Source organism: Anopheles stephensi, chromosome 2 (assembly GCF_013141755.1).
Source record: "Anopheles stephensi strain Indian chromosome 2, UCI_ANSTEP_V1.0, whole genome shotgun sequence".
NCBI classification, from domain to species: Eukaryota; Metazoa; Arthropoda; class Insecta; order Diptera; family Culicidae; genus Anopheles; species Anopheles stephensi.
Genome location: NC_050202.1, coordinates 34,196,263 through 34,210,211, shown reverse-complemented (window position 1 = coordinate 34,210,211; position 13,949 = coordinate 34,196,263). Strand labels below are relative to the sequence as shown.

The 13,949-nt window shown below is 37.7% G+C and overlaps 2 protein-coding genes and 1 long non-coding RNA gene across 7 annotated transcripts in view; 2 read left to right on the top strand and 1 right to left on the bottom strand.

Moving 5' to 3' along the window:
- Positions 1 to 7,606, top strand: part of LOC118503138 — a 132,211-nt gene extending 124,605 nt beyond the window's left edge. Inside the window, exons 4-6 of one of the 2 annotated variants that reach the window (XR_004905133.1) lie at positions 5,402 to 6,905; positions 7,028 to 7,275; positions 7,370 to 7,606. Coding sequence is in view for 1 of the 2 variants with exons in the window: in XM_036036107.1 (XP_035892000.1) it covers positions 7,070 to 7,275; positions 7,370 to 7,376 (213 nt within the window). In the remaining variant the exon portion in view is untranslated. Of the gene's footprint in view, positions 1 to 5,401; positions 7,276 to 7,369 lie in introns of those variants that run through there. The other variant, XM_036036107.1, reaches the window with a different exon arrangement.
- Positions 7,468 to 8,160, bottom strand: LOC118503153. The gene is made up of 3 exons (XR_004905151.1): positions 8,032 to 8,160; positions 7,630 to 7,970; positions 7,468 to 7,558 (listed from the first exon to the last, which is right to left on the bottom strand). It is a non-coding gene; the product is annotated as an uncharacterized LOC118503153 (long non-coding RNA).
- Positions 8,161 to 8,695: 535 nt separating this feature from the next.
- Positions 8,696 to 12,817, top strand: LOC118503139. Of its 4 annotated transcripts, XM_036036108.1 has the most exons (5): positions 8,696 to 8,874; positions 8,985 to 9,674; positions 9,744 to 10,143; positions 10,209 to 10,516; positions 10,593 to 11,211. In XM_036036108.1, the coding sequence occupies exons 2-5, from the start codon at positions 9,536 to 9,538 to the stop codon at positions 10,700 to 10,702; spliced, it is 957 nt and encodes a 318-aa protein (XP_035892001.1). In that variant the 5' UTR covers positions 8,696 to 8,874; positions 8,985 to 9,535; the 3' UTR covers positions 10,703 to 11,211. The 4 variants fall into 4 exon arrangements, 1 of the variants encoding a protein (XP_035892001.1); XR_004905136.1 differs by lacking the exons at positions 9,744 to 10,143; positions 10,209 to 10,516; positions 10,593 to 11,211 and adding exons at positions 12,127 to 12,655; positions 12,727 to 12,817 and having other exon boundaries at positions 8,985 to 9,033; XR_004905135.1 differs by lacking the exons at positions 9,744 to 10,143; positions 10,209 to 10,516; positions 10,593 to 11,211 and adding exons at positions 12,127 to 12,655; positions 12,727 to 12,817 and having other exon boundaries at positions 8,985 to 9,061.
- Positions 12,818 to 13,949: the final 1,132 nt, after the last annotated feature.

Sequence of the window (13,949 nt, the reverse complement as noted above, 5' to 3'; positions counted from 1 at the left end):
GAAAAGGAAATGCTTGCCATCGTTTGGGCACTACAAACATTGAGAAATTTCATATACGGAGCTAAAATTAATATTCATACAGATCATCAACCATTAACATTTGCTTTATCTCCGCAGAACAACAACGCAAAACTGAAAAGATGGAAATCTTTCATGGAGGAACACGATTACCAATTATTCTACAAACCCGGAAGATCAAACGTTGTAGCAGATGCACTTTCCCGTATACAACTAAACTCATTAACGCCAACTCAGCACTCAGCTGACGAAGACGATCATTCTTATATACCTTCAACAGAAGCACCAATTAATGTATTCCACAACCAACTAATATTTAAAATTGGAACTAATTCTTCATACCAATTAATTACCCCTTTCCCAAAATTCAGAAGACATATTTTTATTGAACCAACATTTACTTCTGATTTTATCAAGGATAAATTCAAAAAATTAATCAATCCAAATGTAATTAATGGAATTCACACAGATGAACAAACAATGGGAATTATCCAAGAAGTTTATAAAACTCTCTACAATCCAAAAACAATCAAAGCTAGATTTTCCCAAAGACAAGTACAAGACCTATGCGATGAAGAAACACAAATTGAAGAAATCAAGAATATTCATAATTTTGCTCACAGAAATGCTAAGGAAAACTCATTGCAATTTATAAAAAAATTCTACTTTCCCGGAATGAGAAAAAGTATTCAAAACATTGTAAAAAATTGTGAGATATGTAAAACAGAAAAATACGAGAGAAAACCCCAAGAATTTATACCAGTAAAAACACCAATACCGACATATCCTGGAGAAATTATCCATATTGACATATTTGCTTATAACGCAAACTTTTTATTTATCTCATCTATAGATAAATTTTCAAAATACGTTAAAATACGACCGATAAAATCGAAATCAATCGCTGATATAAAGGAAGTTTTACTACAACTCCTATATGACTGGGACTTACCAGCTCAAATTGTAATAGACAACGAATGTACGTTTGTCTCAAACGTTATCGAACAATCAATACTAAACCTAGGAACAAAAATATTTAAAACTCCAGTTAATCGTTCAGAAACGAATGGACAAATAGAACGTTGCCATTCAACAATTAGAGAAATCACTAGATGCACAAAAAAACTCAATCCAGAGATGAGCATTATAACATTAGTACAACAAGCTGTTTATAAGTATAATCACAGCATACATTCATTCATAAAGGATACACCACGAAATGTGTATGTAGGAGAAATATCAAACGATCCACTAGAGAGATCAAGAATAAGAGAAAAAACAAATGAAAGAATACTACAGATATTCAAAAAGAATGAAGAAAAAATCAAAGATGAAAAATATAAGGATTACGTAGAAAACGAATATGCATTCGAAAAGAAAAAGACGAATAACAAACGCGAAAGTCGTTTTAATGCAGTAAAAGTAAAGGAGAATCATCCAACATATATTATCGATTCAAACAATCGAAAAATACATAAAGTAAACTTAAGAAAGTAATGAAAAAATATTAATATTTTTTCAAAATTGTTTTAACTATCGTTACAGAATACTTACGATCCTGTTGATCAAACTAATTTTCGCAGACATAAACATATATGATTTAAATAACAATCCATTAGCCATAATACCGATAGGTAAAGCTAAGATTCAAATTGGATACGTAAGAACAATACATCCAATAGATTTAACTGATATAAACGAAACAATAGAGAAAACATTACAAGATAGTCCAAATGGAAATTCTACTGAATCTATCGAAAATTTGATCAGCATAAAAGCTAGCATGCTAAAGGACACTTTTGCGAAAATCAAACCATTTGTGAAAAGACAAAAACGATGGGACACGATAGGAAAAATTTGGAAATGGATCGCTGGAACTCCAGATGCAGACGACCTACATGTCATAAACTCCACAATGAACTCCCTGATAGCAGAAAGCAACAAACAAATAATAATCAACCAAGGCTTCAACGACAGGTTGAAACAAATAACTGATGTCGCTAACCAAGTCGTAAATATCGAAAACGAACGCTATGAGTCACACCAAGTGGAAATTCGGAAACTTATTCTACTTTCCAACATAAATATGCTACAAGAAAAATTGGATGTCATAGAAGACGCTATACTGTTAGCTAAAAACGGTATTCCGAGCAGTAAGCTACTATCCCTTGAGGATCTGACATCAATAGAACAGTTTCTTGAGAAGAATAACATTAAATACAACACACCGGAAGAATTGCTAAGGCAATCAACTGCCCAAGTAGCAGTAAATGAATCTCATATACTATACATGCTAAAGTTCCCCAAACTATCTTCAAAAATCTACGAATACGAATACATTGACTCGATAATACAACACGATGCACGTATAATCGTCACACAAAACTTTATATTACAAAATCAAACCCACGTATATTCCATGACAGAGAAGTGCCAACAACAAGAAAATGTTTATATATGTCCGCAAATCGGCATACAACAACCCACAACATGCATTCAACAAATTGTGAGAAGAGAAGATTCACAATGTGACTACGAAAAGATTTATAGTCGAGGCTTCATAAAAAGAATCAAAGACGACACAATACTAATCAACGACGCAATAGCAGAAATCGCATCAAACTGCAGCAAAATGAACCAAGTACTGAACGGTTCCTACGTCATACAATTCGAAAATTGTAACATTATCATTAATGGAGAAATTTATTCAAACGACGAAGTCACCATTCCTGGTAAACCATTCAAATCAACAGCAGGAATCAACATCGATAAGGGTGAAATCGAACATAAACCGCCTCTCCAACTCGTACAAAAACTCACCATAGAACATAGAGAAAAACTAAAAAGTATTAACTTGCAGAATGATTCTCTAAGATGGAAAATTAATGTATTCGGAGGAACTTTTGCATTCATATGCCTATGCGCATTTATAATCTGTTTATTCTTCCACTTCAAGAGAACGACGATAAAAGTAAACCTGACTCAAGCGAAACGACCAGAAACGTTCGTTAGCAGACCAACTTCATTCCACGCAGCAACGAGACTTTGAGGGCAAAGTCATTTAAGAGGGGAGGAGTTAAGACGACAGCGCAGTAAGGAGTTAAGACGACAGCGCAACACGAGAAACGCCACGCAGCAGAACGCGCCACCGATAAACAAACAAACCACGCACGACCGATAAACAAACAAACCACAAAGCAGCGCGCACAACATAATTTGCAACGCAGCATTATTCAGCACGCAGCATAATTCAACACGGACCAGCGCACCAGCATCCATCCAAACAGTTCAGTTGATACTCAGACGCTAATCCGAACGGTTATTAACTCCGCCGGTCGATGGAAATAAAGTTAAGTTTTTTTTAAAAACACTTCTCCCGGACACCGTGCGTTAACTGGCGTTTGACAGAAAAGAACCCGCTGTCCGTGTAATAGCACAATATGCTGCACAGATTTTTATTGCCATCCGAATTATTTTACATTTGAATTGTCCGTTAGTCTAAAATGGAATGAAATATTTATCATTAACACGTATCGTACCATGCCGGACACCGACTGACGATGCCATTATGATAGGGATACTTTTTCGTGACCGACAGCACTTTGGTCAGACGAACATTCGGTTAGAGATTTTTCGGTTCAAGCTGGTCCCACATCACTTTCTAAGCATGATTGTTCAAATGTTTCAAAAAAATATACGGAACAATACAGTCTTGTCTTGTACAGGCGTACTTTTCGCGCTTGTTCCATTCTCTTCGGTCACCGCGCGCTGTTCCGCTGATTACGAAGAATTGCGGGCCGAACGGTTAGCAATGCAAAATCACCGCGGTAGCGAAGGTGTTAACGAAGAGGCCGACCAGTAACGAAGAAATAGCTTTTTACACATACTGCTGCATTTACTCTCTTTTCGTGGAATATCCGAATCCGAGTAGGCCAGGGCAAATTCTCGGACTCGAAGGGTACAAATTTTTTTTTCGTGTTTTTGCAAGCATTCGAGTGCAAGTTACTTCATGTCCATCAGTAGTAAATCAACCTCGTGCTAAGTAAGGCCTGAAGATGCCGAAAGATTTCAATTTAATTAGTGATCTGATTGAAGCGTACAAAAACTACCCCTGCTTGTGGGATAAATCTAAAGCAAATTTTAAAAATTTGCATGTCAAATAGACGGCATATGAAAGCTGCTCGAGGTTGTTCAACTACACGATCCAGATGCCAGTATCGATTCGGTCAAGAAGAAGATTTTGAACTTGAAGAAATCATTTCAAGTGGAACAAAACAAAATATTGAAAAGTGCACGGAGTGGAGTTGGAAGGGGAGAGGTTTACGTACCAAAATTGTGGTATTATGAGCAAATGCTTTTTCTTAAAGATAGTTCTGAAGCACCTCGAGTATCTAGTATGGACAGCCACTTTGAGGAAGAGGTAAGTGAATTTCTTGTTCCTTTAGGTATTCTTGTTAATCCGGAATCTTTTATTGAAAAAAAAATTTTATTGGTTGATGTAGAACAAAAATTAACCGTAAAATGCGCTCTGTACGGCATCATCTTGCCACTCCACTCGTCCCTCGTTATTCAAGTATTGTAAAAAAAATCTCTCACTGCTTTTGCTTCCGAATGCTGGTTTGTTATACCTTGAACCTGGAGGCTACTGAAATGGTTCTCATACGTGGTATCACTATCTGTTGTTCCAATATAGCTAACGCACCTATTCCTTAGAAAATTATGTAAGTAACAACACGTTAATATTATCTTATTGGTGTTTTCTATCTTTTTCAATTGAATGGGCGCGTGAAACAATTGGAAACGTGAGGCCATGAAACCGAAAGCATTCTCCACCACTCTACGTGCTCGAGAGAGCCGATAATTAAAAACCCTTCTTTCATAATTCAAATGCCTTCGGTTGAAAGGCTTAAGAAAGTCCACCCTCAAGCTAAATGCCTCATCACCAATAAACGTGTACGGCAGGATTAGCTCACTATTTGGTGGATTTGTTGGTTACGGTATATTCAATTGTTGTGTTAATAACCGTTGATAAAATTTTGTATTTTGAATACAACCCCCATCCGAGTTGCTTCCCGATGCTCCTACACCGCACATTATGAAGCTGTAGTTAGCGTCTGCTACAGCCATTAACACAACGCTGTGGTATTTTTTATAATTGAAATACTGCGACCCGCTTCCCGATAGAGGTATTATTCTAACGTGTTTGCCGTCCGCAGCGCCAAGGCAATTAGGAAATTGCCATTTGTTGTTAAAATCCTTTGATATGTTCAACCACTCCGTTTGGTTGCGAGGAAGCTAAAATCAAAAACATATAATACCAATTAAAACGGTCTGTTTAAATATATCTTTCTACGTTTCTATTTTCAACACTCTTTATCTTTAGATTATCGAGGAAGAAATCATTGATTCAATACCGAATCACCCCGACTGCAGCTTCACATCCGATGAAGCACAGGATCAACCTGGACCATCACAGTCTCGCAAAAGACGATATGCAGAACCGGTCAACGAGCGCAATTTGCGACGAAAGGTGATGCAGTTGGTGGTGGAAAGAATGGAAAATCTATCAAGGCAGACAAACGCATCAACTAATTCGTTTGGTTCGTTTATTGACATGGAGATAAACAAGATGCCACCCGATATGGAGATACGAGCCAAAAAGTTAATTACAGATGTAATTTGGATGGGCCGCAAAGGTGAATTGACAGATGAAATACGGATGTGCAAACCGGATTAGCATAATACTTTCTTGTTTTCAATAAAAAAAAACTATAAAAATTACAAAATACAAAAAAAAACAACACAAATTACCTGCAAATAATCTTTCAACGCTGTTATGATAGCGGAACATGTTTCGGGTATGATGGATGATAGCAGCGGCTGCGAAATTGCTGTCTGAAAACGGAGGCACTGGTAGGAGCTGCCGCTGATGATAAATCTCAGTGTAGCACTGAGCCGCTAATGTGGTGACACAGCTGGTCTCATAATCGTGTCTTCCTTCACGATCAGCGGTGTGACCTTCTCCAAAAGCCACATGTATGATTCCTCATCCATTCTGGCGTAATTTAGCCAATCCGTCGGCTCCAGCCTCAGCTCTTCCATCATGTTGATATGCGATAGGGAACTTCTTTTCAAATACATGGGTTTTACCCATTTCGATCGCGGCTTTCTTTCGCTTTGTGTAGCAAATAACGCTCCTAGCATAAGCAAAACATCGTCTTCAATATTCATTTTACTAAACTCATATATCGCATGAACTAAACTGGAAAAAAAATTGGAGGAAAATTGCGAGTCAAAACAACGCACCCAAAATGTAAACAATCCTCACTTTGACAGAAAAAAAACTAGCGCGATCGCATTCTGAATTCAGCATGACGACCCAAGGGGAAATTTTCGAGGATAAATATCTCCCTCTCTTTCTATTTATACACCTCTTCCGTTCGCACTCATGGATGATTTTTCACACACTCGAGTTTGGTTCATGATGGCTAAAATGTTTACATTTTGCTCTCCTTTTATTATTATACCCATCTCGCTTACGCCTATAGATTCACCTTGTTTAGGTGAATATGTGTATGGGCATGTGTGCACTCGCACGGGGTTTGTCTCGTTACTTTACGATACGAACGGTATATATTATACCGTCATTAATGTTTTTACAGTTCGTTTGAGTATTTTCATTCAATCCCAAAGTGTTTTAAGTTCATCGATCTCTTTCACATGGTTTTCGATATGATTTTATTGTCAAGACGGTAGGTTTTATCGAAAAAATGTATATAACGAATTGAAACACTTTGTACAAAATATGCCGTTTGCATCGAAAAGTGAATAGGCGAGCCCTGTATCTTTGATCGCTGATTTTTGGTCTGGCTGCTCATGGAGAAGCGGTAAGAGTTTGATTAGAAGAGTGGGAGAGGTTGACGAAGCCGATCGTCTTCGTTCTATTCACTGTGTGATTGTTGATCCAAATCTCTTCTCCGCCAATAAATGTTGCGGAAAATTTTAATAGGTTTCAAGTCGTGCGATTTGTTTTGAGCAATTTGTGCAGGCAATGATTTCGTCAATAAAAAAGGATGCTGCGGATCTTTCGATCGTCAAAGGGATCGGCTCAGGATATGCCTTCAAATACCGTTACTACATTAACCTTCACAACGACCATGTTCCGGACAAAAATGGGGACGACACTGGAGCATTTCTTTGCCTGGTTCAGCTGCGCAATATGTACGTGATGCATTTCGCTCGTTCATGTTCTTATTGGTAAGTAAAAGCCGTAATTCTATAACCTATATAATCACCTCTTCTGTATTAACATGTAAAGTAACCATTTTATATTTACAACTTGTATTTCTAGCACCTAACACTATCGCACTGAGTGGCCGGGATGGGCCTCCGGCTCGAAGGGAACAATCGTCACCAACAGGAGATCGACTACACTGTGTGAACCATCCTGTCCAGTGCAACCAGGCAACACAACTTTCCTCTTCAGCAACAGCACCATCATAATCCGTGCTAGAAGTAACTCCAACTTGTTGTCGGGAGACTAAAAGATGCAAAATTGATCTTAAATAAAAGCATACAAATTTGTGTAGAATGATGATTGATCAAACTTACAGTTAATGGAAGGCACTTTATACACAGAAGGACGTTAGGAAAAACTGAACGGAAAAAGAACACCCAATGCTGATTGCTGGCAAGCCGCCGGTAACGTAATGACCAATTTGGAACCCGTGATCGAGCAGAGTCAGTGTTCAAGGCCAAGCACGATCCCGACATACGATATGCATTCTCCAATACCCATGGCCAGGTTCTCCTACGAGGTACAGTGTGGGCTCACCCGCTAACTGTAAATGCACAATCCGTTGATACCCTTCTCACCGCATAGTTGTCGTGAACCTTTTCCCTCTCCGTCTTCCGTGCCAACACCTCCCAACGTTCACCATGGTGCTGCAGAACTAAAAGACAAAAAAAACTATAAGCCAGATATCAGGGATAAAAGCATATAATTATATTTACCTGATTAGATGCACTCATCGACTTTGTAGAGCAAACAGATTTTTGAATCTGAAAAATAAGAAAAGTTCAACCAATACAAGCCATTCCAGCGTCTAGTACGACTGTAGCACTGCTTCTTTTTTTTTTCTTAACTACACCATGATCTGCTACGCGCAAGCGTACCACGCTCCAATTTATATTACGTGTACTTCATTCCTGCTCTGAGCAAGTCTGGTGGTTCAGTCTTCAGGCTGTTGTATACATGCACACGGCATTCTGTTTCTAATCTTACTCTCACTCACCCGTTTCAGCACAATGAAAAAGTTTCACACGCACAGATCACAGCTGATAAACAACAAACACACTCGACGCCCACCCCTGCAACCTTGCAGCGAAAGTACCGTTGTTACACACAAACATACCACCACCACAACGCGAAGAGTCTACGGACATGTAGAGAAGCAAAGCAAAATCAAGAGAATAAATAGCAAATACAAGAATAGAGGAACTCCCGAAAACACATAACGAGATACGACAATATAATACATCGACAAAAAGTTATTCTCGAATATTTGTTTACATTTCGCATGGCTATCCTCGAAAAATTTATCAAAACATAGATTTTTCGAGGATAGTGAACTTTTGTTTATTAACATTCGATGAACATTATTTTGATTATTTTGACTAATCGAAGCTATTACCGATATGTGCAGTGCCGTGGAATAACAAAAATTGCTTCAAAAAAGCTGTGTGTGTGGCTGATACTCCAGCATCTTCCCAATATGTGTGTAAACAACGCCAAGAGTATTACTGTTTTGTGATCATCATATTTCATTCGGATTGCACATTACCGGGCAGAAAAAGGTAACGTATTGTTTTCCATACTACTGTGTTCATAGCAACGCCTACTGTTATTTCATTTGCGCTAATATTACACCTTGTATAACCTATTTTTTTCCTACCTCCACCCATAGCTTCAAGCAACCAATTTTGTTTCGGCTGTCTTCTTTCTTGCACGGCTAGGTCAACATATATTATACATATCGAAGAGGTAAGATTATACAACTCATATCTATGTATATACGCGTTACTAGCTGTTGCTAACATTTGTTGTTGTAGAACTTTCCTTCTACCTACCCTAATGTCAATTGGTAAGGAGGGAAACATTTACCTAAATCATGTACCTAAATTACACAACAAATAAATGTAAACAATTCTTCATCCTATACCTACGATAGCATATACCAAATTCTACTATTCTATTCGTTGGTCGTTGGTTATATACGTATGCAAATGTCGTTTTCGTGTTCATTCGGTTCGAGTTATCGCTACAATCGGTTTCTTTATCTGTGCGCGTGACAGTGTTAGAAACTTCCTAAGTGAAAAACATAGTTAACAAGTGTGTATATAATTTGTTCTAGCTTTGCGTTAATTTTCAAGCAACTTACATACGTTTGCGATTAAGTGACGCAAATTGCTTACATTTCTCAAGTACATTCCTTGTAGTAGTGTTCGAAGTGTAACAATGTCGGTCAAAAGAATGTGTCGAACCGGCCAAACCAGCAAGATTATCAAAACTAATAACGCTAAACTAGAGGCAGAATTATTTGGCGAGAGCAGTTCATTCGGTGCTAACATCATTCCTGCAGCAACCACGTATGAAGGTAAGAACAAGACTGACTACATGAAAGCATATTTAATTGCAATATTAATATCCATCTTTTGCATTCCAGATCCGGAACCAATTAGCCATCATTCGTTTGATGAAGAAGTTGAAGCAGAAGAAATTATCATCGACTGGTTAATTTCCGATGATTGTGACAATATAGAAAGCTACGATAACATCAACGATGCGGAAGATGAAATTGAATCATCCTTGGACAACGTGCAGGAGTTCCTAGATGAAGAAGAACCATTTGAAGAGGTTATAAAAAAGTGGGCATTAAAAACGTACCAAACCCATCAAGCTCTGAATGGTCTGTTAGTCATTTTACGTGTAAGAACCAACTACACTCTTCCCAAAGATGCGCGTACATTACTGGGAACAAAGCAATGCGGAAAAGATATTGTTCCGATCGAAGGAGGAGAATTTTGGTTTCCGGGAGTACGATCGGTGCTTAACAGATACTTTCGGTAAGTTAAATACGTTTGTAAGATAAACTTCAATTACATTATATTTTACTCTTTGTTTGTTACAGTAACGTGCAACCAAATGTGAGTTCATTCTCATTGAACCTCTCCATCGATGGACTTCCCTTGAACAAGAGTACCCGCAAACAGTTTTGGCCAATACTGATGAGCATTCAGGAACTGCCTGAAGTGCCAGTGCTAATGGTTGGAAATTTCTTTGGATCATCTAAACCAAAGGGCGTCGAGCAATACCTGAGGCCGCTTGTAAATGAGCTGAATGAGATGATACAGAATGGCATTGTGATAGCCGATAAGCTCATCCAAATACGCGTTAGAGCTATCATCGCAGATTCACCAGCGCGTGCGTTCATAAAAGGTAAGTTAGAGAAGCATTTACATAATGTAATTTTCGCATAACTAGCACAGTATATTAATTATCTTTTTTCTTTTAGGTGTTGCATACTTCAATCATAAACATGGGTGCCAAAAATGTACAGTAGAAGGAAAACATCACAGTGCGGCACGTGTTTCCTATTTTCTGGATATCGACGTAGTGGAGTAACATTGCATATAAATTATAATATGCGTCTATATCCATGTACTCAAGATAATTGGTTTTTAACTAAGAATTTTTATATTGCTAAATATTGTACGATTAACATTTATGGGACAGCATTTAACAAAATAACAGAAACTCATACTTTCTTTTGTTTGCCTATGATGAAAGATATATATGAGGCAAATACAAGCGACCTTACCATAGAATCGATAGTTTTTTCACCAACAGATATCAAGTGTAAATTAGTAACTATTAAAACGGACGACACGAACTATGTATTTGTACCTCTCATACAGACATTAGTTGAAAAAATAATTGTAAAATTTTGAATTATCAATTGTTATGTTATAATAAAAAGTATTATTTTAATTGTTTTCGAAAAAATAAATAATAATCACATATAATCTGGTGTATATTACATTGTATTTGCGGCAATCAGTATACTGATGAACCTTTCAATATTAAACATTAACTTTTATCACATACATAATTGACTTAGTTGTTAACGTGATTGTTTCAGGTTTTAGTCAGTGTTTAATTTATCACAGCTTGTGTTACTTTCGTATCACATTTTTTGTCATAATTTTATATGACAGCAGTCTTTCACGTGGCCGGATCGAACAACGTATTCCATTAGGATCGTTTTGCTATACGCAGGACGCAGGTACGAATAAAGTTAAGATAGTCAGAATTAAATATATACACTACTTAAACCTATGTTTGGTAAATATGAAAAAGGCAATACGACCGTTCTAATTAAAAAAAAACAAAAATTAAAACGTTAAGAGACTGCAAAAGGAAATATAAAAACTAAATAAAACTTAAACTAAATAATAACTTAAATATAAATTTACATAGTGCGTCTTGAGCGACTGAAAGTTTTTCTAATGCCTTGCAGTGCTACTCTTTTAGGAGCATATGCATGTTTTTTTTTATGTACATTTCTACGAAGTTTATATCTACTTCTACGCCCATGTGGTTTGTGGCTACATTTTTTTTAAATTGCTTAGTATGTACATAGTTTTTGAACGCTATTTTTCTTCCACCCGATCCGAGCCAGCTACACTTGGCTAAAAATTGTTTGTCGAACATTATATCCAACACTTCATGCAGTCGGCTTTTCGCGTTTTGGCTGGATAATGCAGCATCCGCACGCTGTATGAAGGTGTAAAACAAATTTTCATCTGTAAGATGCTCTTCAAACCTGTCCAGTGACTCTTCGTTGCTTATATATTGTATCGGGATGGTTTGAGCATTGCGTCGCACGCCTTTCATCGGGTGTATTGTGGCCGAAATTTCATTCACTATCGCAGCCGTTTGGGCAGTTCGGGCATCCAGTTTTCATAATAAACATTTTGAACAAAAATCGTGCCCAGGACAAGTTGTTTTTGCTTGAACTAACTCTGTGTTCTTATTTACATTAATAGATACGGTGGACGGATGAATGCTGCTTGCTGACGACTGCTCTTCGTGAAATGTTGATCCCGTGAATGATGAAACACACGGTTCCGGTGTCATGCTTGGTGACGGCTGACGGAATCCTTGATGCACGACAGTCGTTTTTGCCGGTCGCGCAAAGTCATGCGCGCATGAACCAGCAGCTGAAGCAACAGACGATTTCGGCGTCGCACTTGTGGTCGCTAGTGGAACAACACGCACGGAACTAGCAGGCACAAGGATCATCCCACGTATCGCTTTCGTTGAGGGCTGCGATCCTCGCTTTTGTTCCATCGATCCTGCCGGACGCGTAGCGATATCCATGGAACCAGCATCGGGGGCAAGAGACGGTTCCGGCGTCGGTCTTGATGACGTTCGCGGTCCAAAAACACGGACGATCGCTCCTGTGGAGCATAACACAGCCGAAGGCAGTTGTTGCAGTGCAAAAAGGCGCCCTTTCTTTGGTGGTTCCGACATTATATTTTGGCTGAAATAATCAATCGTTTTATTATTTTTTATGTAAGTATGATAATAATTTGATTCATTGTCATGCCTTTAATCTTACTTACTTTTATTTATTTATTTTCCAGGTGAAACTGCTGAGTTGAATTTGAATGCTGCACGCTGAGTGTTTATGTTTATGTTTTCAGCTGTGACTTTGAATAAAGGGTAACAATCACACGCACAATGCCACATTCATGCTAGATGACACGCACACACTGAAAGAAATCGCGGCGAAACAGCCAAGGGGCGAAATGGATGAAATGGGCGAAAAGCTGTCGAAATTTGAAAATCGTCATAAAACGCGTCTAAGTGATGGCTTTTATAACGGATTTTTGTTCGGGATTTTTCCCCCATTTCGCTCGATTTCTACATACCCCTGGCCCTCAATCGTGCTAGCCGGGCATGGTTCCGGTTCATTTTATGAGCAGGGTTCATTCAAAATGTAACAAACAGAATCAAAACAAAAACAAATTATCCTCGAAATAATTTGGAATCTCGTAAATCTTTTCGAGGATATTTCGTTAACGAATGTATTTACCAAAACATTTACGAAAACAGGGGGAACAGATAACTTGGGGTCTATGGGACGCTTTACACAAAAACATACCACCACACAACGCGAAGAGTCTACGGACATGTAGAGAAGCAAAGCAAAATCGAGAGAGAAAAGCGAATACAAAAATAGAGGAGCTTTCGAAAACACATTATGAGACACGACAAAACATTGACAAAAACTTATCCTCGAAAATTTGTTTACTTTTTGCATGGCTATCCTCGAAAATTTTAACGAAACATAGATTTTTCGAGAATATTGAACTTTTCTTTATTTACATTCGATGAACCTGGATCCGGTTCATTTTATGAGCAGGGTTCATTCAAAATGTAACAAACAGAATCAAAACAAAAACACATTTTCGGCGAAATCATTTGGAATTTCGTAAATCTTTTCGACGAAATTTTTTTAACGAATTAATTTACCAAAATATTTCCGAAAAAAGGGGGAACAGGTAACTTGGGCGAAGACGAAACACGCGGAAATTCATAAAGAATAAAAGAACAATAATAGAAGGAACTGAGTGATTGCATATCATCGTGGTGAATATAACAGATAGTATTTGGAAAAAAAATAAGATGGTTAGTTAGCTCTCGCAGTATTCGTAACATCAGTATTAACCACCAGTTTATTATGTTTGATATGTTTGTAAAGGATTACACAAACAGATTAAGTAAGGATAAAAAACAATTATTTATTTTTAACAGTAAGAATTATATTAATTTTGTATGTATTGCATGTGTTTTATAGAGAAAA

Excerpts from the sequence above, each read along its gene's own strand:
- LOC118503139 (XM_036036108.1), top strand. The coding sequence starts at position 9,536 with ATGTCGGTCAAAAGAATGTGTCGAACCGGCCAAACCAGCAAGATTATC. Across the intron at positions 9,675-9,743 it reads TGCAGCAACCACGTATGAAG|ATCCGGAACCAATTAGCCAT; the intron begins GTAAGAACAAGA and ends TTTGCATTCCAG. Across the intron at positions 10,144-10,208 it reads GTGCTTAACAGATACTTTCG|TAACGTGCAACCAAATGTGA; the intron begins GTAAGTTAAATA and ends TGTTTGTTACAG.